Below are 26,216 nucleotides of genomic sequence, written 5' to 3' on the forward strand. Positions count from 1 at the left end.
CAATCGTACATTACCAGGAAAGTCCAGGAACAGAGCATTTTCTCCCTCATGGAGAGGGTCAGGTAGGCAAGTATGAGGTGTGAGTATAGAGAAGCCAATTCTCTCAAAGTATTGTAACGAGGTAATACACCTCTGAGAGAGTTTTTGATATTTCAATACCGCATATTGGGCCTAATTCAGATCTGTTCGCTCGCTAGCTATTTTTTGCAGCGCTGCGAACAGATAGACGCTGCCTATAAGGGAGTGTATTTTAGCTTTGCAAGTGTGCGAACGCGTGTGCATCCGCCCTGTACAAAAACAGCTTGTGCAGTTTCTGAGTAGCTCTGACCTTACTCAGCTGCTGCGATCACTTCAGCCTATTCAAGCCCGGAATTGACGTCATACACCCGCCCTGCAAACGCCTCGACACGCCTGCGTTTTTCCAAACACTCCCAGAAAACGGTTAGTTGACACCCACAAACGCCCTCTTCCTGTCAATCTCCTTGAGATCGGCTGTGCGAATGGATTCTCCGCTAGAACCAGTGCACAGGAACGATCCGTTTTGTACCCGTACGACGCACCTGCACATTTCGGTGCATACGCATGCGCAGTAGTTACATGATCGCTGTGCAACGAAAAACACTAGCGAGCGAACAGATCTGAATTAGGCCCATATTTCGTTATGATATATTGGATTACCGTATCAAAAAGTGTGTGATTACAAATTTTGACTACTGTACCAAAAGTTTATGATTACAATTTTTACATGTCGCTTTGTGAGATGATCTATTTTAATTGTGAATATTAAAAGTTAGATTTTATTAATCTTTTTGACAAGTGTGCCCCAGGACAGACTTATAGTCTTTTTTTGTCCTTATCTCCTATGTAAAGATTTTACATTTATACAGTTTATTGAACTATTTTTTCTGGGAGCACCACAAAAAGTGCCAGGAGTATTTGACCCTTTACAGTGCATGTGCTACTTTGTGAGTAAGAGACTGTACAAAAGTCTCAATAAAACATCAAATAGCATTAACAAAAGGCAGGGGAGGGCAAATGGAAACCTAATTAGTTGTCTGTCTGGGGACGGTGCACTGGGCCTGATGCACTAAGCTTAAAAAGTGATAAAATGGGGAGTGATAAAGTACCAGCCAATCAGCTCCTTACTGCCATATCACAGGTTGTGTTTGGAAAATGACAGTTAGGAGCTGATTGGTTGATGGCTTATCACCATCCACTTTATCACTTTTTAAGGCTTAGTACATCTTACCAACTGTCTCCAAATTAATTTCTCATTCCCCCTGTGTGCTGAGGCAAACAATAGATGAAAGCAGGGTCGCTTTAAGAGTAGGAGGCCCGTGTGATCGCTGACATTGCTGGGCTGAAAATCACTCAGCGCATACACACTGAGCGATTTTCCCCCTGCCCAGCGATGTCAGCGGAAATGAATGGCTTTCCATAGCAGGATGCTATGGAAAGCCGTCCACCCTGACGTTCATCTGCTGGTAATACCAGCAGATGAACGGCAGCCACCGATGATGAAGCTGGAGTACGCATCAGCGCTCACCATTCAATGCCGATGCTTAACAACTTTTCACAAGCCTGCTTTGTCCTGGAAAAATTGACCAATGGGGCCTACGCACGTAGCGATTTAGGCTGCTTTTCTAAGTGATTTGACTGAATCGCTTAGAAATTCAGCACAAATCGCTCTGTGTGTGGACTATAGCAATAGTGATGCGCGTCGTTATCGCCCGTCTAGATAGTTCAAGCATGCTTGAAATATCTAGTCATCTCCCGTGCTTTCTCTATTGAGAACACAGGCAGTGACAGATCGCTCAGCACACATCGTTGGTGCAGTGATGTGTGCTGAGTGATCTGAGCGATCTAGCACTGACTGCAGTCAACCCGTGTGTAGGCCCCATTATTCAGCAGCAGAAAAGAAAAGTTTAATATATCCATTGGATTAAAGAGAAGCAATAGGTTATAGCAATACAGTAACTGAGACAATTTAGGCTTTGTTCATGAACCCATAATCATCTCTGGATTACACACTGAATTGAGAAAAAAAAACTGCTTTCTCTCCCTCTTTCATCATCAAATGCTGCTCATATTTATAGTAGGTAGGGATGAGCGGGCTCACATCTACAAGCTCAGGTTTTCCTGCCAGACTCAGATCCTGGAACCAGGCAAAACGTCATCATCCCGCTTTCGGATTCTCGCGAGATCTGGACTATATACTATTCCACACTTCTTGCCGCAATGATCACTCCAGCATTGGACAGGGAGCAGGACAGACGTGTCTGTTGTCTGTCTGTGGGAGGGTGGCGGGAAGGGTAGCGTGGTGCAGGTGCTGGTTCTGCTGTCGGTGCTGTTGTCCTGTGCTGTCACAAATCAGTCCAGTGCTGGGGCTGTGCTGCCATAATAAGTCACTGTCTGCTCTGTCTGCCATACAAGTGGGTGCTGTGCCTGTCTGCCACAAATCAGTCCAATGCTGGGGCTGTGCTGCCATAATAAGTCACTGGGTGCTCTGTCTGCCAAACAAGTGGGTGCTGCGCTTGTCTGCCATAAATCAATCCAGTGCAGGGGCTGTGCTCCATAATAAGTCACTGGGTGCTCTGTCTGCCATATAAGTGGGTGAAGAAACATGAGACCCAGGGCCTGATCAACCAATAGGCTGATCAGGCTGCAGCCTGGATGGCTGAGTCCTGGGAGGGGGGGGCAGCACCGACACAATAGATGCTTAGGCAGCTTTAAAAATGGCAGCTGCCTTCTAGGAGTCAGATGCTAGAGGTATTACTAGTTCATTACTCAGCGCTACCCAGATGTGTGCTCTGAGCAACATAACATCCCCCAGCCAGTATACATGGAGTCTACTTCAAAGGCCTCTCACACTGAGATTTTCACACCTACACAATTAGGAATTAGACTCTAAAGCTGGCCATACATAAGAACGACCTGCATACGATCAGATTGCAGTATCTATTCTACAGCATATATAGGTGGAAAGCTACTTTACGTGATGCACTGTCCACCCAGCGGTGAAACTATGAATCGCCATGGCACAACATCATAGCACAACAACACAGGGAATTTATGGCCTGCCAATTTGACTGCCATGGCACTGTTTTCAGAAAGGTAATGGTGGACACATCTGTAGTAGCAGGTCTAGAGAGCATGGTGTCAATTTTTGCAGACGATACCAAATTGTATAAGGTTATAAATTCAGTGGAGGATGCTGAGTCTCTTCAGAACGGCTTATTTAAACTGAAAGCATGGAGAATGAGGTTCAATATAGAAAAATGTAATGCACTTCGGTAGCAAGAATACGAACACTACCTACATAATAAACGGGGAGACACTAGGGAATTCTGAACTGGAAAAAGATTTAACTTAACAGTAGTACCCAAAGTACGAATGCAGCAAAAAAGGCAAACAAGGTATTAGCATGCATTAAATGGGGAATTGATGCAAGGGATGAGAGTGTTATACTCCCACTTAATAAATCACTAGTGAGGCCACATCTTGAATACTGTGTACAATTATGGGCACAATACTACAAAAAGGATATTCTGGAATTAGAAAAGGTTCAGAGATGAGCGACCAAATGATAAAGGGAATGGAGACTCTAGAATACGAGGAAAGGTTTACTAGGCTAGGCATGTTCACATTGGAAAAAAGGAGATTAAGAGGGGACAAATAAATAAGGGGTCAATACACAGAGCTAGCAGGGGAATTGTTTTTGGTAAGATCATCAAAAAGGACATGTGGACACCCGCTTAGGTTGGAGAAGAGGAGATTTCGCACAAAGAGACAGAAAGGTTTCTTCACAGTAAGGACAATACGTAAATGGAATTTCCTGCCTGAGAGAGTAGTAATGGCGGATTCGGTCACTACTTTTAAAAATGGGTTTGATAAATTCCTAATGGATAAGGATATACAGGGTTACGGTGGGTAAATCATGTACTATAGTAATAAAAAAACGGAGTATTTTAGTTTACGGCTAAACACTCCGCACAGTTAAAAATAGTTCAGTGTAGGAGACCACAAAACAGGTTGAACTCAATGGACAAATTGTCTTTTTTCAACCTTAGAAACTATGTTACTATATATTTAAAAGCAACACAATAGGTGCACTGGAAAACACTCTCTCAGACCTGTTAATGTAGACAGATGTATTTGGATGGTTTGTTTCTGTATTCACATATCCGTTTGAAAGCATACATACATGCACAGCGATTAATGCAGTGGAATAAAATAATGTTAATAGTATATGGTACAACAAAAGTGCTTTCATAGGAAATATGTTATGACTTCATCTAAGGTTGTGATTCCTGTACTTATTTCTTAATTAAGTGTCTCATCCTAGTTGTAATCAGAGCTACTTATTGTGACCTAGGTGCTTAGGATTAGTATTAATGTCCCAAAGGAAATGGTACAGTTGCAGATTGGCATGATGCACTCATATCAGTCCTCAGTCTTTTGCCTTTTAACCCAGGTTAGCGTCTGAGTTGAATACAGAATCTGTATGCAATGCCAGCACAAGTGTCCTGGTGCTCTATACTTTTGTCGTATTAGTGATGCCAATAAGATGCATAGGGCCTGATTGAGGTGGACACAGAAGAACCTGCAGCTGCACCTATTGGTGGTCACATGTCCACGACTCTATGCAACTGCTGCTACCAACTCCTTCATTTGTGTTCAACGGTGTGTCCGAATGTGCAGGGACTGAGATGCCCACTTTCAGTATCCGTGTACACAGTGATAACGATTAGCGAGTCCTTAGGATGCCGCCAGAGGGTGCACCAATGAAATTTGCACCAACCCTATGGCAGGTGCAGTTTCTCCTTATGGCCTCCTATGCTAGCAGTTGAGCGCCTGTGTATGCAACTTTCCCCGACATGCAAATGTGCATTGATGATGATCAATAGCCATTTAAAACTGTGTGACTGAATCCAGACCCTTCCCACTGATAATATAGAAATCACTAGTACAGTATGGGGTGTATTCAGTAAGAGTCGGAAGCTGCCGTCTTGTCGGAAAGACTGCAGCTTCCGACTGACTGAGGTTGCAAGGGGTCCCAATTATTAATTACCGGCAGCTTTTTTCCGAAAAGTCGAGAAATCCAACTTGTCAGAAGGCTGTCAGAATACACTCGGATCAGTGGCTTCAGCCGCCGTGCTGCATGTAATGTCGGAAGTGCGGCCAAACCCATCAGGTTTTAGCCCCGTTTCCGACAATGTCAATCCGATTTTTAAAAAAGTCAGATTGACACTGTCGGGACCATGCCAAACCTGTCAGGTTTGGCCCAGCATTGAATAGAGTGCTGTCGGGTTCTTTCCGTCGGAAAGGACCCGACAGCTATTGAATACGGCCCTATGTCTGTTACATTAAATTAATATTACAAGAAGCCTGGATAGCTTTACTAGACAGGTGCCAGTCAGGATGCTAGCACCATAATGTTAACATGTTCTGAATGATTACATTCAGGATTTCAACAGACAACATCAACATAGACATACATGTTGACATATTTAAAATGCTATAATAGTATCAGCAGTTTACATATACTTGTCCGCTACTCCTACCTCCTGGTCTGAATTCTCAGCAGAGAAACCATATTCTGGTGTAAAATAATTGGTTTCAGAGCTAGCAGTTGAAACATCTATATCTTTGGTATGGTTCTGTCAGAGAAGAATAACATGTTACACATGAAATAACAATACAAAATACACTTCTCAAAACAGGCTTCTTGGTGCTGACCACATACCATCAAATTTCTGCAGCTATGTAACTTTCACATTGTTGCAGCATGGGATTAGAAAATCCACTTGTCTGATAATAATTTAGTTGAAACTCACTGAATCATAATCATATATGATGATAAGGTGACATCTGTTGGTCTGTATGTGTGGCATACGTTAATCTCCTGGAATTCCCGGGAGACTCATGGAAAAAAGGGGCATTTCCGGACTCCTTGAGAAGAAGACAAGCCTCCCTGATAACTTCTACTTCCCTAATGAAGCAGATGTTCTGGAGGCCTCTTGACGTCATTCGATATGATTTGCCTCACTGTGGGCCTGCCCTCCCTGCTACTCAGTGCTGTAAATCCCGGTATTATATCGCTGGGTCTAGGCTGTGATACAAAAATGCATCCATATTTAGGTTTATGTATATCTGAGCCTGGAAAAGCATAACAAGTGTGGGCAAACATTAGTCAAGTACAGAATGGGCATAGTCACACAAGATATGATCTTATCTTAGAAACTTCCTCAAGGATGCTTCTTAAGAGGTGTATCTTTTGTAGGTATTGAAGGGCTGGTATAACAATACATGAAAATGACAATGACACCTACTGTACAGCATTATCTAGCACATCTGATTGGCTACTTGCGTATTGACGCCTGCAATGGATGGTAATTCATTCACAAGTGTGATGGCTATAAGGGGTTATTCAGAGTGGGTTGCAGATTTTGCAATCTCAGCAAAATCTGCTACTACTAACATCACAGTCTGGGTGCCACCCAGCACAGGGCAAGGCCACCTTGCATGTGTGGCAGCACCACGCCTTTCTATCGCAATTCCATTGCGATCGAAATTACAAACACCTGAAATAGAGGTTGACCCCTGCCTATTGTTAGCACCATTAACAAACGTAATTCCAAAAACTTCCAGAAGTTCTCACCTCTAGTATGGCTATGTTTGCTCAGAATACCAAAACAGGAAAACAATCTCATTTAAGTAACTAAGACTCAATTTAGTAATATTGTATTTAGGTTAAAAGTTTGCACAAAATTAACCAGACACTTGCTTTCAATGTATGACTTACACTACAAACTAACTGCTTATTATTTACTATGGTTCAGTGCAATTTTGAATCACTATACAATATAGTAAATGAGTCTTATGGACTCACTAGTTTATGTATTTAAACTATCCCTTTAGCAACATACAGTAGTTTTACAGTAATTATTTTATTAAATACATTTGAAAGTAATAATAGTCAAAATCAACTATCCTACTGTCGCTGAAATTCAACATGTATGGTGTAATGGTTAGCATTACTGGCTTGCAGCACTGAGGTCTTGAGTTTGATTCCCACCATAGTCCTAACTGTGTTTATTTATATTATCCCCCTGCTTGTGTGGGTTTCCCCAGGTACTCCAGTTTCCTCCCACACGCCAAAAATAGACTTGTATAGTGATTGCAAGCTTTACAGTCGCAGGGACTGATGTTAAAGGATATAATATTCTCTATAAAGCACTGTAGAAAAAGTGTGTGCAATATAAATAACTGGTAACAAATAAATAAAAACAAACTTACTATATATGGCTTCAAGCCTATAGGGATTTCACAGTGTTCCTTATCATTTGGGGACTTGGATCTTCTACCTAGTATTAAAAAAAATAAATTATTTTACATGCAGGAATTACCCTCAGAGGGATGAAGCCTTAGGAGATGAAACGCACTGGGACATGCTACTATACACCATTGATACAATTTTTTGGAATTAGTTACCTTGCCTGCTGCTTTCCACATGTAATTTGACATTGAACAGCCAAGAGATTTTTCATATTGGCCTATATTTCTCTTTTTTATTCTTGTGAAACACTTTGATGGGACTGAGAACTTTCCTCAGGACATACAGAACACAATAAAGGCACAAAAAGTGATGTGTACAGTATTTAAAAAATAAATAAATCTGGTATTTTCTGATCAATTCTTGTTCTAGTTACTGAAGAATATCTATGGGCCCTTACACACTAGAAGACATGAAAGATGAACAATGTGGAAGATGAGCAATTTCCCTTGAACAAACGAGACTGAGTGCACCCGCTAAGCGATTTTTCAAACAATCTGAACGACGAACGATCTGCTCTGCTGGGATTGAGCTGCATGCATGGACGACTGACAACCTGCTTAAAACGAACACGGGTGCGCGCATCATTCATCGTTTGCGGTGTACACACTAGAACAATTTGAACATTTTGATTGTTCACAACCATCGTTATCGTTCATATCTATCGATAAAATCTTCTAGTGTGTATGGACCATATGTTTAATATTGTTATACTATGTACCGATTTTTTGTTTTTACACATACAGGTGGAGCCAGACCACCAGGCACGAATGGGACGCGCGTGCGTCGTAGACGCGCATGCGCCCCATTCAAAGTGAATGGGAGCGTCTGTATGCGCTCGCCGCCTCCCCTCCCCCCACCCTATATGGGCTTAGTATGAAACACCTACAACCAAAATACAGACGGCCAAAATATCGTCAACAATTGACCGACAGTCAAAATCCCGACAAGGTCATAATACCAACAAGGTCAAATTATTGAAATTTAAAATACAGACAAGGTCAAAATACAGACATTTAAAATGTCGACAGGTCAAAAAGTCGACACAAGTTTTTCAGTGTTTTTGTGTGTATGTCGATATAGGTCAACATGGACACCGTATACGCTGGGTGTAGTATGGTAGACCGGCGGTCGGGCTCCCGGCGACCAGCATACCGGCGCCGGGAGCCCAACCGCCAGCTTACCGTCAAGTGTGGGGAGTGAAAATGAGCCCCTTGCGAGCTCGCTGCGCTCGCCATGCTGCGCGCCACGCTATTTTTTTCTAACGTCCTAGTGGATGCTGGGGACTCCGTAAGGACCATGGGGAATAGACGGGCTCCGCAGGAGACATGGGCACTTTAAGAAAGAATTTAGATTCTGGTGTGCTCTGGCTCCTCCCTCTATGTCCCTCCTCCAGACCTCAGTTTGAATCTGTGCCGGACGAGCTGGGTGCTGTTCAGTGAGCTCTCTTGAGCTTGCCGTAAGAAAGTATTTTGTTAGTTTTTTTTATTTTCAGGGAGCTCTGCTGGCAACAGCCTCCCTGCATCGTGGGACAGAGGGGAGAGAAGCAGCCCTACTCTCTGAAGCTAGGTCCTGCTTCTTAGACTACTGGACACCATTAGCTCCAGAGGGCTCGTACACAGGATCTCACCCTCATCGTCCGATCCCAGAGCCACGCCGCCGTCCCCCTCGCAGAGCCGGAAGACAGAAGCCGGGTGAGTATGAGAAGCAAGAAGACTTCGAAATCGGCGGTAGAAGACTCCGTTCTTCACATGAGGTAACGCACAGCACTGCAGCTGTGCGCCATTGCTCCAAACACACCTCACATACTCCGGTCACTGTAAGGGTGCAGGGCGCAGGGGGGGGCGCCCTGGGCAGCATATGGACCTCTGTTGGCAAAAGTACTCATATATACAGTTGGGCACTGTATATATGTATGAGCCCCCGCCAAAAAGATATGTATTTTAGCGGGACAGAAGCCCGCCGTCGAGGGGGCGGGGCTTCTCCCTCAGCACTCACCAGCGCCATTTTTTCTCCACAGCTCCGCTGAGAAGAAGCTCCCCAGGCTCTCCACTGCAGATCACGGCAGAAAAGGGTAAAAGGAGAGGGGGGGCACATAATTAGGCGCTAAAAACACAATATACAGCAGCTACTGGGTTAACATTAAGTTACTGTGTTATTCCTGGGTTATATAGCGCTGGGGTGTGTGCTGGCATACTCTCTCTCTGTCTCACCAAAGGGCCTTGTGGGGGAACTGTCTTCAAAAAGGGCATTCCCTGTGTGTGTGGTGTGTCGGTACGCTTGTGTCGACATGTCTGATGAGGAAGGCTATGTGGAAGCAGAGCGGGAGCAAATGAATGTGGTGTCTCTGCCGACGGCACCGACACCTGATTGGATGGATATGTGGAAGGTTTTAAATGATAATGTTAATTCCTTGCATAAAAGGTTAGACAAAGCTGAAACCTCAGGACAGTCAGGGTCCCAACCCATGCCTGATCCTATGTCGCAGAGGCCGTCAGGGTCTCAGAAGCGCCCACTATCCCAAATTATTGACACGGATACCGACATGGATTCTGACTCCAGTGTCGATTACGATGATGCAAAGATACAGCCAAAATTGGCTAAATCCATCCGTTATATGATTATAGCTATTAAGGATGTGTTGCACATCACAGAGGAAACCCCAGTCCCTGACAGGAGGGTTCATATGTATGGGGAAAAGAAGCCGCAGGTAACTTTTCCCCCCTCACACGAGCTCAATGAGTTATGTGAAAAGGCTTGGGAATCTCCAGATAAAAAACTGCAGATTTCCAAAAAGATTCTTATGGCGTATCCTTTCCCGCCAACGGACAGGTTACGCTGGGAATCCTCCCCTAGGGTGGACAAAGCTTGGACACGCTTATCCAAGAAGGTAGCCCTGCCGTCACAGAATACGGCTACCCTCAAAGATGCTGCGGATCGCAAACATGAGGTTACCCTGAAGTCCATTTATACACATTCAGGTACCTTACTGAGGCCGGCAATCGCGTCGGCTTGGGTGTGTAGTGCTGTAGCAGCATGGACGGATACCTTATCTGAGGAACTTGATACCTTAGACAAGAACACTATATTAATGACCCTGGGGCATATTAAAGACGCTGTCCTTTATATGAGAGATGCTCAGAGAGACATTAGCCTACTAGGTTCTAGAATAAATGCTATGTCGATTTCTGCCAGAAGGGTCCTGTGGACTCGGCAATGGACAGGTGATGCCGACTCAAAAAGGCACATGGAGGTTTTACCTTACAAGGGTGAGGAATTGTTTAGGGAGGGTCTCTCAGACCTGGTCTCCAGAGCTACGGCTGGGAAGTCAAATTTTTTGCCATATGTTTCCTCACAACCTAAGAAAGCACTGTATTACCAAATGCAGTCCTTTCGATCACAGAAAAACAAGAAAGTCCGAGGTGCGTCTTTTCTTGCCAGAGGCAGGGGCAGAGGAAAGAAGCTGCACAACACAGCTAGTTCCCAGGAACGGAAGTCCTCCCCGGCTTCCACTAAAACCACCGCATGACGCTGGGGCTCCACAGGCGGAGCTAGGCCCGGTGGGGGCGCGTCTCCGAAATTTCAGCCACAAGTGGGTTCACTCCCAGTTGGATCCCTGGGCAATAGATATTGTGTCTCAGGGATACAAGCTGGAATTCGAAGAGATGCCCCCTCACCGATACCTCAAGTCGGCCCTGCCAGCTTCCCCCTTAGAGAGGGAAATAGTGTTAACGGCAATTCACAAATTGTATCTTCAACAGGTGGTGGTCAAGGTTCCCCTCCTTCAACAAGGAAAGGGTTATTATTCGACCATGTTTGTGGTACCGAAACCGGACGGTCAGACCCATATTGAATTTAAAATCCCTTAACATGTACCTAAAAAGGTTCCGGTTCAAGATGGAATCGCTGAGAGCGGTCATTGCAAGCCTGGAAGGGGGGGATTTTATGGTGTCTCTGGACATAAAGGATGCATACCTTCATGTCCCCATTTATCCACCTCATCAGGCGTACCTCAGATTTGTGGTACAGGATTGTCATTACCAATTTCATACGTTGCCGTTTGGTCTCTCCACGGCTCCGAGAATATTTACCAAGGCAATGGCGGAAATGATGGTACTCCTGCGGAAGCAAGGGGTCACAATTATCCCATACTTGGACGATCTCCTCATAAAAGCGAGGTCAAGAGAGCAGTTGCTGATCAGCGTAGCACGTTCTCTGGAAGTGTTACGGCAACACGGCTGGATTCTGAATATTCCAAAGTCGCAGTTGGTTCCTACGACTCCTCTGCCTTTCCTGGGCATGATTCTGGACACAGGCCAGAAAAGAGTTTATATCCCGATAGAGAAGGTTCAGGAACTCATGACACTGGTCAGGGACCTATTAAAACCAAAACAGGGTCAGTGCATCACTGCACTCGAGTCCTGGGAAAGATGGTGGCATCATACGAGGCCATTCCCTTCGGCAGGTTCCATGCGAGGACCTTTCAATGGGACTTACTGGACAAGTGGTCCGGATCACATCTTCAGATGCATCGGTTAATCACCCTATCCCCCAGGGCCAGGGGGTCTCTTCTGTGGTGGCTGCAGAGTGCTCACCTTCTCGAGGGCCGCAGATTCGGCATTCAGGACTGGGTCCTGGTGACCACGGATGCAAGCCTCCGAGGGTGGGGGGCAGTCACACAGGGAAGAAATTTCCAAGGTCTGTGGTCAAGTCAGGAGACTTGCCTTGACATCAACATCCTGGAACTAAGGGCCATTTACAACGCACTACGTCAAGCAAAGACCCTGCTTCGCGGTCAACCAGTTCTGATTCAGTCAGACAACATCACCGATGTGGCTCATGTAAACCGACAAGGCAGCACAAGGAGCAGGGTGGCGATGGCGGAAGCCGCCAGAATTTTTCGCTGGGCGGAGAATCATGTAAGCGCACTGTCAGCAGTGTTCATCCCGGGGGTAGACAACTGGGAAGCAGACTTCCTCAGCAGGCACGACCTCCACCCGGGGGAGTGGGGACTTTATCAAGAAGTCTTCGCACAGGTTGCAAGTCGGTGGGAACTGCCACAGGTGGACATGATGGTATCCCGCCTCAACAAGAAACTACAGAGGTATTGCACCAGGGGGGTCATTCCGAGTTGTTCGCTCGGTAAATTTCTTCGCATCGCAGCGATTTTACGCTTAGTGCGCATGCGCAATGTTCGCACTGCGACTGCGCCAAGTAAATTTGCTATGCAGTTAGGAATTTTACTCACGTTTTTTTCTTCGTTCTGGTGATCGTAATGTGATTGACAGGAAGTGGGTGTTTCTGGGCGGAAACAGGCCGTTTTATGGGCGTGTGGGAAAAAACGCTACCGTTTCTGGGAAAAACGCGGGAGTGGCTGGAGAAACGGAGGAGTGTCTGGACGAACGCTGGGTGTGTTTGTGACGTCAAACCAGGAACGACAAGCACTGAACTGATCGCACTGGCAGAGTAAGTCTCGAGCTACTCAGAAACTGCACAGAGATGTCTTTTCGCAATATTGCGAATCTTTCGTTCGCAATTTTAAGAAGCTAAGATTCACTCCCAGTAGGCGGCGGCTTAGCGTGTGTAAAGCTGCTAAAAGCAGCTTGCGAGCGAACATCTCGGAATGAGGGCCCAGGTCAAGAGACCCTCAGGCGATAGCTGTAGACGCCCTGGTGACACCGTGGGTGTTCCAATCGGTCTATGTATTTCCTCCTCTTCCTCTCATACCCAAGGTGTTGAGAATCATAAGAAAAAGAGGAGTGAGAACAATACTCATTGTTCCGGATTGGCCAAGAAGGACTTGGTATCCAGATCTGCAAGAAATGCTCACAGAGGACCCGTGGCCTCTTCCTCTAAGACAGGACTTGTTGCAACAAGGGCCCTGTCTGTTCCAAGACTTACCGCGGCTGCGTTTGACGGCATGGCGGTTGAACGCCGGATCCTAGCGGAAAAAGGCATTCCAGATGAGGTCATTCCTACGCTGATAAAGGCTAGGAAGGATGTGACAGCAAAACATTATCACCGTATATGGCGAAAATATGTTGCTTGGTGTGAGGCCAGGAATGCCCCTACGGTGGAATTCCAGCTGGGCCGTTTCCTTCACTTCCTACAGTCAGGAGTGACTTTGGGCCTAAAATTGGGTTCCATTAAGGTCCAGATTTCGGCCCTATCCATTTTGTTTCAAAAAGAGCTGGCTTCTCTACCTGAAGTTCAGACGTTTGTGAAGGGAGTGCTGCGTATTCAGCCCCCTTTTGTGCCCCCGGTGGCACCTTGGGATCTTAACGTGGTGTTGAGTTTCCTGAAATCCCACTGGTTTGAACCACCAGTTCAAACCAGTGGGACATGAGACACATACGCACAATGGCCTGACACATACACGCATATCTATGCACAGCGGCCTGACACACACAATCATCCAGTCACACATACACACCCACAGTGGCCTGACACACACACTTACATGACACACACATATGACATATGAGGGGCAGCACCAGACTCTCTCACCTCTGTAATTCAGTCCTCCTGTTGCTGGACTGCGGAGTCAGCTGGCTCCACTCCCACTGCTCCTACGGGCTCTTTAAACGTCCGTGGAGGGAGTCTGACCCTGGCAGTCCCCCTGCCCTGAGCCACTAGCCTCTCTTTGCCCCACTGCAAGTCCCTCATCATGTCTTCGGGCAGCCGGATCAGAATGTCCTTGGCTTCCTGCAGCGCCTTCACGTGTTCCTCACAGATCCAGGCCAGGCTCCCCTCGTCATCCTGATCCTGTGCTTCGAGGCCAGCCGGGGACAAATGCGGAAGGGGACTGCTGGAAAAAGACCCCGATCAGGAGCTTTGGGGATATATATGCACACACATACGCACATCGGCCTGACACACACAAACAATATGCACAGTGGCCTGACATGCACATTTACGCACAGCGGCCTGAAACGCACACACGCACAGCGACCTGACACACATACACAAAAAAGCACAGCATCCTGACACACACACATATATGCACAGCGGCCTGACACACACACATACGTACAGCTGCCTGATGCACACACACATATGCACAGCTGCCTGACACGCACAGTGGTCTGACACACACATGAACATATACGCACAGCAGTCTGACACACACAGCGGCCTGACACACACACATATGCAAACATACGCACAGAGACCAGAAACAAACAAGCAAACACACACAGTGGTCTGACACACACACATATGCAAACATACGCACAGAGACCAGAAACAAACAAGCAAACACACACAGAGGTCTGACACACACACATATGCAAACATACGCACAGAGACCAGAAACCAGAAACAAACAAGCAAACACACACAGTGGTCTGACACACACACATATGCAAACATACGCACAGAGACCAGAAACAAACAAGCAAACACACACAGTGGTCTGACACACACACATATGCAAACATACGCACAGAGACCAGAAACAAACAAGCAAACAAACACACACACAGTGGTTTGACACACAAACACACACATATATGCACAGCAGCCTAACACACTTACATATATACGCACAGCAGCCTGACACACACACACACACACACACACATATATATATATATATATATATATACACACACACACACACACACACACACAGCAAAATGACACACACACACATTTACACCATGCTCTCACCTCTATAATTCTGTCCTCCTGTTTCTGGATTGTGGGGTTAGACGGCTGCTTTCCCACTGCTCCTACGGGCTCTTTAAATGCCTGTGGAGGGAGTCTGCCCCCCGGCAGTCCCCATGCCCTGAGCCGCCAGCCTCTCTTTGTCCCGCTGCAAGTCCCCAATCATGTCCTCGGGCAGCCGGTTCAGCGTGTCCTTGGCTTCCCGCAACGCCTTCACGTGTTCCTCACAGATCCGGGCCAGGTTCCCCTCGTCATCCTGATCCTGTGCTTCGGGCTAGCTTGGGACCACTGCGGAAGGGGACTGCTGGAAGACCCCGATCAGGAGCTTTGAGGACACACATCGGCGTGACACACACAAACATATGAACAGTGGCCTGACATGCACATTTACGTACAGCGGCCTGGAACGTACACACGCACGTTTACGCACAGTGGACTGACACACACACACATATGCACAGCACAGCGGCCTGGAACACTCATATGTACAGCGGCCTGATGCATACACACATATGCACAGCAGCCTGATACATGCTCAAACATATACGCACAGCAGCTTGTCACACACACACATCTATACGCACAGAAGCTTGACACACACACATATACACACAGCAGCCTGACACAATCTCACATATATGCACAGGGGCCTGAAACACACACATATGCAAACATACTGTACGCACAGTGACCAGACACACACACGCAAATATAGGCACGAACATATACGCACAGCAGCTTGACACACACATATACACACAGCAGCTTGACACACACACATATACGCACAGCGGTCTGACACACACACACACACTTACATAAATACGCACAGCAGCCTGACTCACACACACACATATACGCACAGCGAAATCACACACACACACACACACACACACACACACACACACACACACACACACACACATTAGGCCATGCGCTCGCACCTCTAATTCTGTCCTCCTGTTTCGGGATTGTGGGGTCAGGCGGCTCGTTCCCCACTGCTCCTACGGGCTCTTTAAATGTCCATTGAGAGAGTATGCCCCCGGCTGTCCCCCTGTCCTGAGCCGCCAGCCTCTCCTTTTCCAGCTGCATTGCACAGGAGGAAGGGGATTAGGCCATAAGGGGACAGGAGAAAGGGGTGGATTAGGTCATAAAGAGACAGGATGGGGGAGGGGGGTTTAGACCAGTGAGAGATGGGAGGAGGGGGTTAAGCCAGTGAAGGATGGGAGGAGAGGGTGTTAGGCCAGAGAGAGACAGCATGAGGGGGTTAGGCCAGAGACAGCATGAGGAGGGGTTAGGCCATAGAGAGACAGCAGGAGGCGGAGGCATTTGGTCAGAGAGAAATGGGAGGAGGGGAGTATTAGGCCAGAGAGAGACGGGAGGAGGGGAGGGGGATTAGGCCAGAGAGAGGTGGGAGGCATTAGGCCAGAGAGAGACGGGAGGAGGGGGAGGATTAGGCCAGAGAGAAACAGGAGGAAGGGGGGATTAGGCTAGAGAGAGACGGGAAGTGGGGGGGAATTAGGCCAAAGAGATACGTGAGGAGGGGGAATTAGGCCAGACAGAGATGGGAGAGGGAATTAGACCAGAGAGACAGGAGGGCGGGGGGATTAGACCAGAGAGAGACGGGGAAGAGGGGGGGGGGATTAGACTAGAGAGAGACGGGAGGGTGGGTGGGGGGGATTAGACCAGAGAGAGACGGGAGGAGGGGAGGGAGATTAGGCCAGATAGAGGTGGGAGAAGGGGAAGTATTAAACCAGAGAGAGGTGGAAGGAGGGGAGAGGGGATTAGGTCAGAGAGAGGTGGGGGGCATTAGGCCAGAGAGAGACGGAAGGAGGTGGGGGGACATTAGGACAGAGAGAGACGGGAGGAGGGGAGGGATTAGGCCAGAGAGATGGGAGGAGGAGAGGATTAGGCCAGAGAGAGACGGGAAGAGGGGGGATTAGGCCAGAGACAGACGGGAGGAGGGGATGATTAGGCCAGAGAGAGACGGGAGGAGGGGGAGGATTAGGCCAGAGAGAAACAGGAGGAAGGGGGGATTAGGCTAGAGAGAGAGACGGGAAGTGGTCGAGAATTAGGCCAGTGAGAGACGGGAAGGTGGGGCGGAATTAGACCAGAGAGAGATGGAAGGAGGGGAGAGGGGATTAGGTCAGAGAGAGGTGGGGGGCATTAGACCAGAGAGAGACGGGAGGGTGGGGAGAATTAGACCAGAGAGAGAAGGGATGGGTGGGGCGCAATTAGACCAGAGAGAGACAGGAGGGATTAGACCAGAGAGACGGGAGGGTGGGGGTGTCAAAGTCAGAAAAATATCTCTATGCACACTACCATATTTGCACCTCACACAGGTCCGTGCTGCGCATGCGTACGCTCTCCCGTACGTGCGCATACTCACAGTCGCGGGCACCCGCAGGCGCACGGTATGCGTATTTACGGTAGAGTTTATGTGATCGTAGCGTGCGACTCAATCGTTACATATTTTCACTATATAATGTATTTTGTAGATCATGGTCCCTTTGATAGATTCTGAAAGTTTGGTTAATATAGAATGTTCATGAACAGAGAAATCCCTCTTTGTTTGATACGAAGGGTCAGACAGGAGTAATACAGTGGTGTTTAGTATCCATCGGAAGAATATTTAATTAGAAATATTCCGGTGTTGGTTTGAAGCAGATCAATCGCTCGTGCGAATAGTTATGGACATAAGAAGTTTATGAACATTTACTTTATTTGCACTTTATTACCCATGCGGCGGGAAACCCAGTTTCCCTCCCACCTGAGCTGTTGGAAATAGTCACAGCCCACCTGTATGAATCAACCTATGACCTTTTGTTATAATGCGAAGCCGAATTCCTGTGTCCAATGAACAATGAGATTGTAGGGACCATTGAATTGCATTGTGTGTGGGGCATAAATAGAAAGGCCGATCACATCCAGCTCTCACTCTTCAACGGTTATCATTGCTGAAAATCGGGAGCTGGATGTCCAGAGGCGCATGCGATCGTTTCCTTTGTGCGTAAGTTTTTCTCCGTAATCATACTGTTTCTCTCTTGTTATTATGGGCCATATCTCTCTCTCTCTTCTCTTTCTCTCATTTTTCTCTTAAACTTAATTGTATTGTATTTACTGTATAGTTACCTGGTTAGTTAGTCTATGTTATATTGTAGTGTATGATTTGTATTTGTATTAATTCTGTTGCAAGTATATCATTCAAAATATATATATATTAGGCGTTGGACCCTAAGCCTAGGTATCTGTGTATTTCTTATAGAGTTAAGTATTCTCAGAGCGTCGGTGACGCTCAAACTGCTTTCAAGCTAGTAAGGTTATACTGTGTTGCATTTATACCATATCACTACACAAAGGGTTTATTGCATAATACACTGTTTATGGTTTAGATATAAAGGTTTTACATTGTGAGCGTATGCGCCGCTGGTGATCTCTTCGTGGTCTCGAGCGGTCGCATCGCTATAGCGAATCATTACGGTAGTCGGCAGCCAATAGCGTGCCTGCCAGTGATCTCTTGGCCGTGAGCGAACGTAACGCTTGAGCGTCTCGACCACGGCTAAGCGATCGTTACGCAACGTGCGTACCCTTACGGTACTTCATACGTAGTTAGCGTACAGTGTTCTTAGACCTCATAAAGGGTATTATATACGATAAATATTTAGCTTTATCAATTGCGGGCTCGTCCTGTCCTTCACATATCTGCACTAGGTAATTTCAGCAGACATTATCCAGCAGCAAAGGGCGGGAGATCATATTCCTCGTAGTGCTGTTTGGATAAGCGTCTGCTTCTCTTAGTAAAGGGTGCTGAAGGAATCCGGGAACCGGAGGTAAGAACAAAACAATAGTGTCTTTTTAAAACTGTTTATTTTTCTGTCTTGCGTACACACGCACGCACACATATATATCTGCATTTCCTTTTCATTGGTGTATTTTCGTATGTCACTCTCCTGTTTGCCAGTTCTATAGTTGATAAACGTGCTTAGAGAGATTTGTCACTATTTCATAGTTTAAGAGTAAAGGTAATATAGTTAAAGTATAGACAAACACACAGCTGTGCCTGAGAGACAAGGCGAAGTCAGTGTGGTGCGTGGTAGATGATAAAGGATCATCTACATTGATAAACGTATAAATTGTGTTACGGTGGATCTTTGCTTTGCGTACACGTGTCTCTAACAAAAGACTGAGACTTGCGTACGCAATCCAAGGGCCGACGCACGCAGCGTATATTACGCAACGGAGCGTACGGGTACGCCCACGTAACTCAAATCACAAGTTTTTTTTCTCTCCTCTCAACGCGATAAGTAACGCCACGCGGTAAATAACGCCAGGCGATAAATCGCACAAATTTATTTTAAATTCGAAATTTAAATTAATAGATCCTTCTCCTAATTTGTAACACATCTGGTCTAAAGAGAAATTTCTGCGCAGAAATAGAAATAGAAACAAAAGTGTATATGCGGTGAATGAGTGTTTGTTTTTACAATTTTAAAGGTTGAACCACAAGAAAAGTCGAGTTCTCGTGAGGTACATGCGTGTAAGTGACGTACATGGTGGCTAGGGAGGCATCCCTGGTTAAAACATACAATTTGAGCATTAGAGTGTAGCAGACCAGGAGGTCATACTGTAACAGACCAGGAGGTCATAGCAGACCAGCAGGTTCAGGTACAGCAGACAAGGAAGTCCGCTATACAGTCCACAGGCACAACACCAAGAAAGGGTTGGTGCAACACCCATATAGGCCATACAAGCTCTTGCTGAAGGAATTCGCAGCCGCAATTTTCGATTCCACTGGTCGCTCCGTACATAAGATTAGTTGCTTATGTGCTGAACGATTGTACCGCACGTAATTGTGTACATTAGTAAACCTGACCGGTACTATTTGTGTACGAAGGTCATAAACGCTATTTGTACATTCTAACGTGATTTGTGTAATTTTTTTTATTTTAAGGGAAGTTCGCTGCTCACTCAGGAACTATCCAGCAACCAATAGTTACTGGAAAGAGTAAGTGTTCTTCGGAGCACCCTCACAGGTTCCAGTAAATAGAGGTTCAGGTCGCAGGGGCCCTAGGTCGAGTACGCCAGCACCATATCGGTGTGATCAGGTCGTATTGGTCGGCGTGGGCGAGTGAGTGGGGTACTCGGTAAACCGCCACCGTCAGCCTATTTTGGACATTTGGTTTGCGTAAGGGTTGGCTGGATAAAGCAACACTTTCGAACTATGGGGGCCACTTGTTCAGGTAGGGGGCGATCAACCTCGGTTCGGGTTGATTCAGTGAACCGACCAATTGGGTCGGCAAGGTATGTAATGTGTGAGAAATACGGAAGTCACACAGAAGCTTTATGTGATGAATGGGAGAGAATGACAGTACATGACGGGGAGAAATTCCCAAGAGTAGGTAGCTTCAGCACAGAAGTGTTAACGAATTTAAGGAGAAGGATATGTCTCATTAAATCAGCAAAGAGACGAATCAAGCATTATGATTATTTGCAGTTGTGGCAACAGGAGGGTGACATACAGAGAGGATTGGCTCAGGCGGCGGGATCTGGCTCAATCAGAAAACTGATAGCCACGGCCCCACCGCCACCATACATATCAGGAGAGAAATTGGTTGCGGAGAATGACGCACTAAGGTGTAACACACAAACACTTAGCAACTGTGTAAATGTTAAAGATAATGTTAACCAATTAACCAATGCAAGTATTAACCCGTGCAAGTTGTACCCTGTTTTGAACTTTCCTCAGGAGTGTGATCAAGAAGACGAATTGGCAACAATTTCAGCGCTCTCTCTAGCAGCCACCATAGCAGAGACCACAGTAGGCACAGCTCCGCCCACGAGATTAGTAACAAGGGCCCCTAGCGGAGGGATAGGTGAGGTCGTATCTACAGGTAAGTACGGCACCATACACTATGCTGAAGCCATTTCACCACAGGCTGTAGAACCCACACAGAGTGATGTTGTTAGAGTTAATCCTGTTAGGGTAATAGCTGTTCCAAATGGGAAAACTGACACATCAGGAGTCACCCCTGTGAGGAACATTGCCATGTATAGCCCATTTTCCAGAATGGAATTAAGGACCATAGTGTCTGAATTCCCTGACCCTAGAAAGGATTTAGTTGCCAGTCAAAAATACATCAGAGACTTAGGTAACACTGTAGAGCCCAACAATAAAGACTGGCAGATATTGCTGAGAGCATGTTTACCCTCCAATGTTGACGCAACTCAATTTTTAGCTGATTGCGGATTAGATCAGGATGTACCTCTTACAGATGTGTACAACAAAGATAATGTAAAAAGAATAAGCTTACAGTTAAAGGAGTATTTCCCAGCCGTAGTTAAATGGAACAAAATATTCTCCATTAAACAGAAGGAGTCAGAAACAGCTGCAGAGTATTTTCACAGAGCATTATCAGAAATGGCAAAATATACAGGCATAGAGGACATTAAAACAAACATAAACCATCGAGAAGTAGCAGTATCGGTACTGATGGATGGTTTAAAAGAATCATTAAAGACTAGGGTACAGACCACACAACCATGTTGGCGAGGTCTGTCTGTGGCTACTTTGAGAGAGGCTGCTATTGATCACGATAGGAACATCACCAGACACAGGGAACAACAAAGTGATAAGTTAATGGCAGTAAGTATACAGGCCCTGACCACAAAACAGCCTGTGTTAACATCACCAAACCCTGTGGGTAAGTCAAATGTGGTAACATGTTATTTTTGTCACAAACAGGGACACTTTGCACGAGACTGTAGATCGAGAAATGTACAAAAATCTTATCAACCCCCTAGACAACGACACGACACACGACATTGGGAGCAGGGTCCGCAGAAACGGAGTTATGAGCCACATGCAGGGGAAACAAAAAGATACCCCCCAAACAGAGATTGGCAAACCTCTGGTAGTTCCCAGCTAACTCCCTCACAAGTAGTTGCTGCCAGCGGGATTCAGGGAGGTCACCATACCCAATAGGGGTGTGGCCATACCTGTAATCTGCAGCCAGTAAAATTGATTGCAAGCCTTGGAAGTGAACCAGAAATTGCAATCAATGTAGCTGGTAAATCATTAAACTTTCTTGTAGACACAGGGGCGGCCAAATCAGTGATAAATTCGACAGTGGGCATGAGAACCACTGGTAAGACAATTCCAGCCATAGGGGTAACGGGAGTAGTCCAGCACTACCCTGTTAGCAAACCAGCCGAGATTACAGTAGGGCCGTTACATACCAAGCATTCCTTTTTGCTGGCTGCATCGGCACCGACCAATCTCCTGGGAAGAGACTTACTGTGTAAAATGGGGTGCGTCATTTATTGTACTCCTGAAGGTGTATTCTTGGACATACCTGAGAATCACGCTCAGGAAGTACGAGACATGTTAGACTCCCCGTCAAAATTAATGTCACATACCACTATGACAAATAGGACTCCCTCCCAAGTAGAAGAAATGACATCTCAGATACCAGAGTCACTTTGGACAAAAGATGGACAGGACACTGGATTAATGGCAAACGTAGCTCCGGTAGTTGTACAAGTAAAAGATGGTAGGATAGCTCCAAAAATCCCACAGTACCCTCTGAAGCCAGAGGTGGAGTTAGGAGTTTATCCCGTAATAGAGCGCTTGCTACAACAGGGCATTCTGGTAAGAACGTCCAGCACTGCTAATAGTCCCATCTTCCCTGTGAAAAAGAGTGGGGGGAGGGGTTACAGGCTAGTGCAGGATCTAAGGGGGATTAACAAAATAGTTGAGAGTCAGTTCCCCGTAGTGCCAAATCCAGCTGTCATCCTAATGCAAATCCCTCCCACTGCGAAATTTTTCACTGTTATTGACCTCTGCTCCGCTTTCTTTTCGGTACCTCTGCACCCTGACAGTCAATATTTGTTTGCATTTACATACAGAGGAGTCCAATACACATGGACTCGATTACCACAAGGATTCATAGATAGCCCAAGTATATTTTCTCAGGCTTTGCATGATTGTTTACAGTCTTTCCAACCAGTGAGTGGATCAGTATTAATACAGTACGTGGACGATCTACTACTGTGTTTTGATTCATTGGAGGCATCCCTGAAGGATACGAAACAGCTCCTGTTTCATCTTTCAGACACAGGACACAAGGTTTCCAAAGACAAGTTGCAATTATGCCAAACTAAGGTAAAATATTTGGGACACTGTTTAACACAAGGACTGAGACACCTGACCGCTGATAGAATTCAAGCAATTAGAGACATGACTCTGCCACAAACCCAGCAACAGATCAGAACATTTTTAGGAATGTGTGGGTATTGCCGTAATTGGATCCCAGGGTTTTTCATTTTAGCGTTACCTTTGCAGGAAATGGTCTCCTCAAACAAACCTGATCGGATTTCGCATACAGACGAGTCTGAGGCAGCATTTGAGAGACTTAAACAGTGCCTAACGCAGGCACCAGCATTAGGTATGCCGGACTATGGGAAACCCTTTGAACTATACGGAACAGAAAGTGCTGGTTGCGCGGCAGGCGTACTAACCCAAAAGCACGGTGATGCCAGCAGGCCAGTAGCATATTACAGCGCTCAGCTAGATACGGTAGCGCGATCCCTCCCCACATGCTTGCGAAGCGTTGCTGCGATAGCATTGCTAGTAACGAAAAGCGAAGACGTCGTGCTAGGTCACAACCTCACAATTCATACACCACATGCAGTGTCAGCCTTGTTAAATTCTGCCCAAACCAGGCACGTCTCATCAGCGCGGTTTACAAGATGGGAATTGGCACTAATGGCCCCCGTAAACATCACCATAAGGAGATGCAGTGCATTAAATCCTGCAACATATCTCCCAGGTGCGTCTGGACAGACCCAAAGGGTGGAGGATGAGAGTACTGGGGAAGGAGGATTTAATACAAAGGAAGACACTCATGATTGTATGGAATATTTGACCCAAAATTTTACCGCAAGGCCTGACATCAGTGACAACCCACTGGAAGACGTAGAACTTACGTTCTACACGGACGGTAGTTGTCATAGACAGTCAGACTCGGGAGACTTGTGTACTGGATACGCAGTCGTAGATGACCAAGGCACCATAGAAGCGGAACCGCTAGGCCCACCTCACTCAGCCCAGGTTGCTGAACTGGTCGCCCTAACCAGAGCATGTGAATTGGCTAAGGGAAAATCAGCCAATATCTACACCGATTCTAGATACGCATTCGGGGTAGTCCATGATTTCGGAGCCCTATGGCACCTCAGAAATTTCATGACGGCAGCTGGTACACCGGTAGCGCATGCAGCTCACATAAAAAGGCTTCTAACAGCGATACAGGAACCCGACAGAGTGGCTGTTATCAAATGTAAAGCACATACATATAGCCAAGACCCAGTATCGCTTGGTAACAGCCGAGCAGACGAAGCAGCTAAGTTAGCAGCTGCTACCCCCAGACAGACAGACACCACACAACTGATGGTATTTAATACCATCAACACACAGAAGTTGTGTGAGATGCAAAATTTGTGTTCCACACAGGAAAAGGCAGTCTGGAAGGCAAAGGGATATGGCCAGGAGTCCTCAGGACTCTGGACGGATGGACATGGTAAACCAGTGGCCCCCAGAGCATATCTTCCATGTTTGGCTGAAGCAGCTCACGGGCTGACTCATCTAGGCAAGGAAGGGATGTGCAAGTTGGTAAGAGCATATTGGTGCGCCCCAGGATTCTCCTCTCATGCGAGTAAAAGAGCCATGTCATGCCTTACCTGTTTGAGAAAGAATATTGGAAAGGCAATATCTACAGAACCATCCCATATCCCACCTGCCGGCGGCCCTTTCCAGGTAATACAGATTGACTTCATTCAATTACCCCCGTGTCGAAATTTGAAATATGTACTTGTTTGTATAGATGTTTTCTCAAATTGGGTCGAAGCATTTCCGGCGGCCACAAATACCGCTATGTTTACTGCTAAGAAAATTGTGCAGGAATTTGTATGTAGATATGGTATCCCTAGAATTATCGAAAGTGATAGGGGTACCCATTTTACAGGTGATGTCTTTCAAGGAATGTGTAAATTGATGGGAATTGATAGCAAGCTGCACACTCCATACCGTCCACAGGCGAGTGCGAAAGTGGAAAGAGTGAACAGCACTATTAAAAATAAACTGAGTAAAGTGATGGCAGAGACAGGATTGACATGGCCAGAAGCTTTACCCATTGTACTGTACAGCATCAGAACCACTCCCAGGTCCCCTCTTAATCTGTCTCCCTTTGAAATCTTGTTTGGTCGACAACCGCATGTTATGATTAACCCTCAGGATGATTTGAAGTGTAACAATGAAGTGACTGTAAAATACTTGATTAACATGAGTAAACAGTTAAGGAATCAAAATGATAATCTGAAGTTAGTGATTCCTGATTTACCAGATAGTAATTGTCATGACATTGAACCTGGGGATTATGTAATGATACGGAATTTTCTACGCTCAGGTTGCCTTATTGACAGATGGGAAGGACCATACCAGGTCTTATTGACTAGCACTACAGCATTGAAGGTTGCTGAGAGAGAGACTTGGGTTCATTCGTCCCACTGTAAAAAGGTTGCTGATCCAGAGAGGTCCCGTGATAAGGAACAGACGGTAGAGGTTGAATCACTGGAGTGTCTGTTCCAGGAAGATTGAGGCGGCACCTGAGCATTGAAAATCACAAGACCAAAAGCAGTTGTCGATCCCCTGTTCCCTTTTTATTGTTTTTCTCCAACTTCCCATCCCCTCTCCCTCAAATTATTTTTTTTCCCCCCTTCTCATTCTTCTTCGTCTCCTCCTAAGATGGACTTGCCTCAAGAGACTGTGATCCGGATTTTCCTGTTGACCATGATGTTGACCAGAGCAGTCTGTTCCGGCGAGAGTACCATGGAGTTCGAGAGAGGTTCTGGAATGGGTTCTGATGACAGAAATGGAGGCGTAGTTTTCCGAGAACAACATAATCAACAAGCAAAGGCGAGTATCAGAAAACGATCCGATAGCATTGACCATAGAAGGAATTGTGAAGGATTGTTAGCTGAAGAAAACTGTATCTGTCGGCTTTGTAACAATGTCATTGAGGATGGGTGCATAAAGAAATGCCAATCCAGTTTTAATATCCATATGGACCGGCATCCATTGAGTGACTATCACTCCTTAGTGGGTAATGTGTTAAATAAAACAGATTGTTGGGTATGCTCTCAAGTACCTCAAGGTCAT

The 26,216-nt window shown here is 46.2% G+C and overlaps 1 protein-coding gene across 9 annotated transcripts in view; it reads right to left on the reverse strand.

The window, feature by feature from the left end:
- TEX14 (testis expressed 14, intercellular bridge forming factor) overlaps positions 1-26,216 on the reverse strand; it is a 739,191-nt gene that overhangs the window by 135,032 nt on the left and 577,943 nt on the right. For 7 of the 9 annotated variants that reach the window (XM_063953895.1, XM_063953893.1, XM_063953892.1 and 4 more), the window contains 2 exons: positions 7,300-7,367; positions 5,565-5,660 (listed from right to left, as the gene is read on the reverse strand). In XM_063953895.1, coding sequence (XP_063809965.1) covers positions 5,565-5,660; positions 7,300-7,367 — 164 coding nt within the window. The remainder of the gene's footprint in view (positions 1-5,564; positions 5,661-7,299; positions 7,368-26,216) is intronic. The other 2 variants (XM_063953897.1, XM_063953894.1) reach the window with 1 other exon arrangement.

The sequence above is a fragment of the Pseudophryne corroboree genome, chromosome 2, assembly GCF_028390025.1.
Source record: "Pseudophryne corroboree isolate aPseCor3 chromosome 2, aPseCor3.hap2, whole genome shotgun sequence".
Classification (NCBI taxonomy): domain Eukaryota; kingdom Metazoa; phylum Chordata; class Amphibia; order Anura; family Myobatrachidae; genus Pseudophryne; species Pseudophryne corroboree.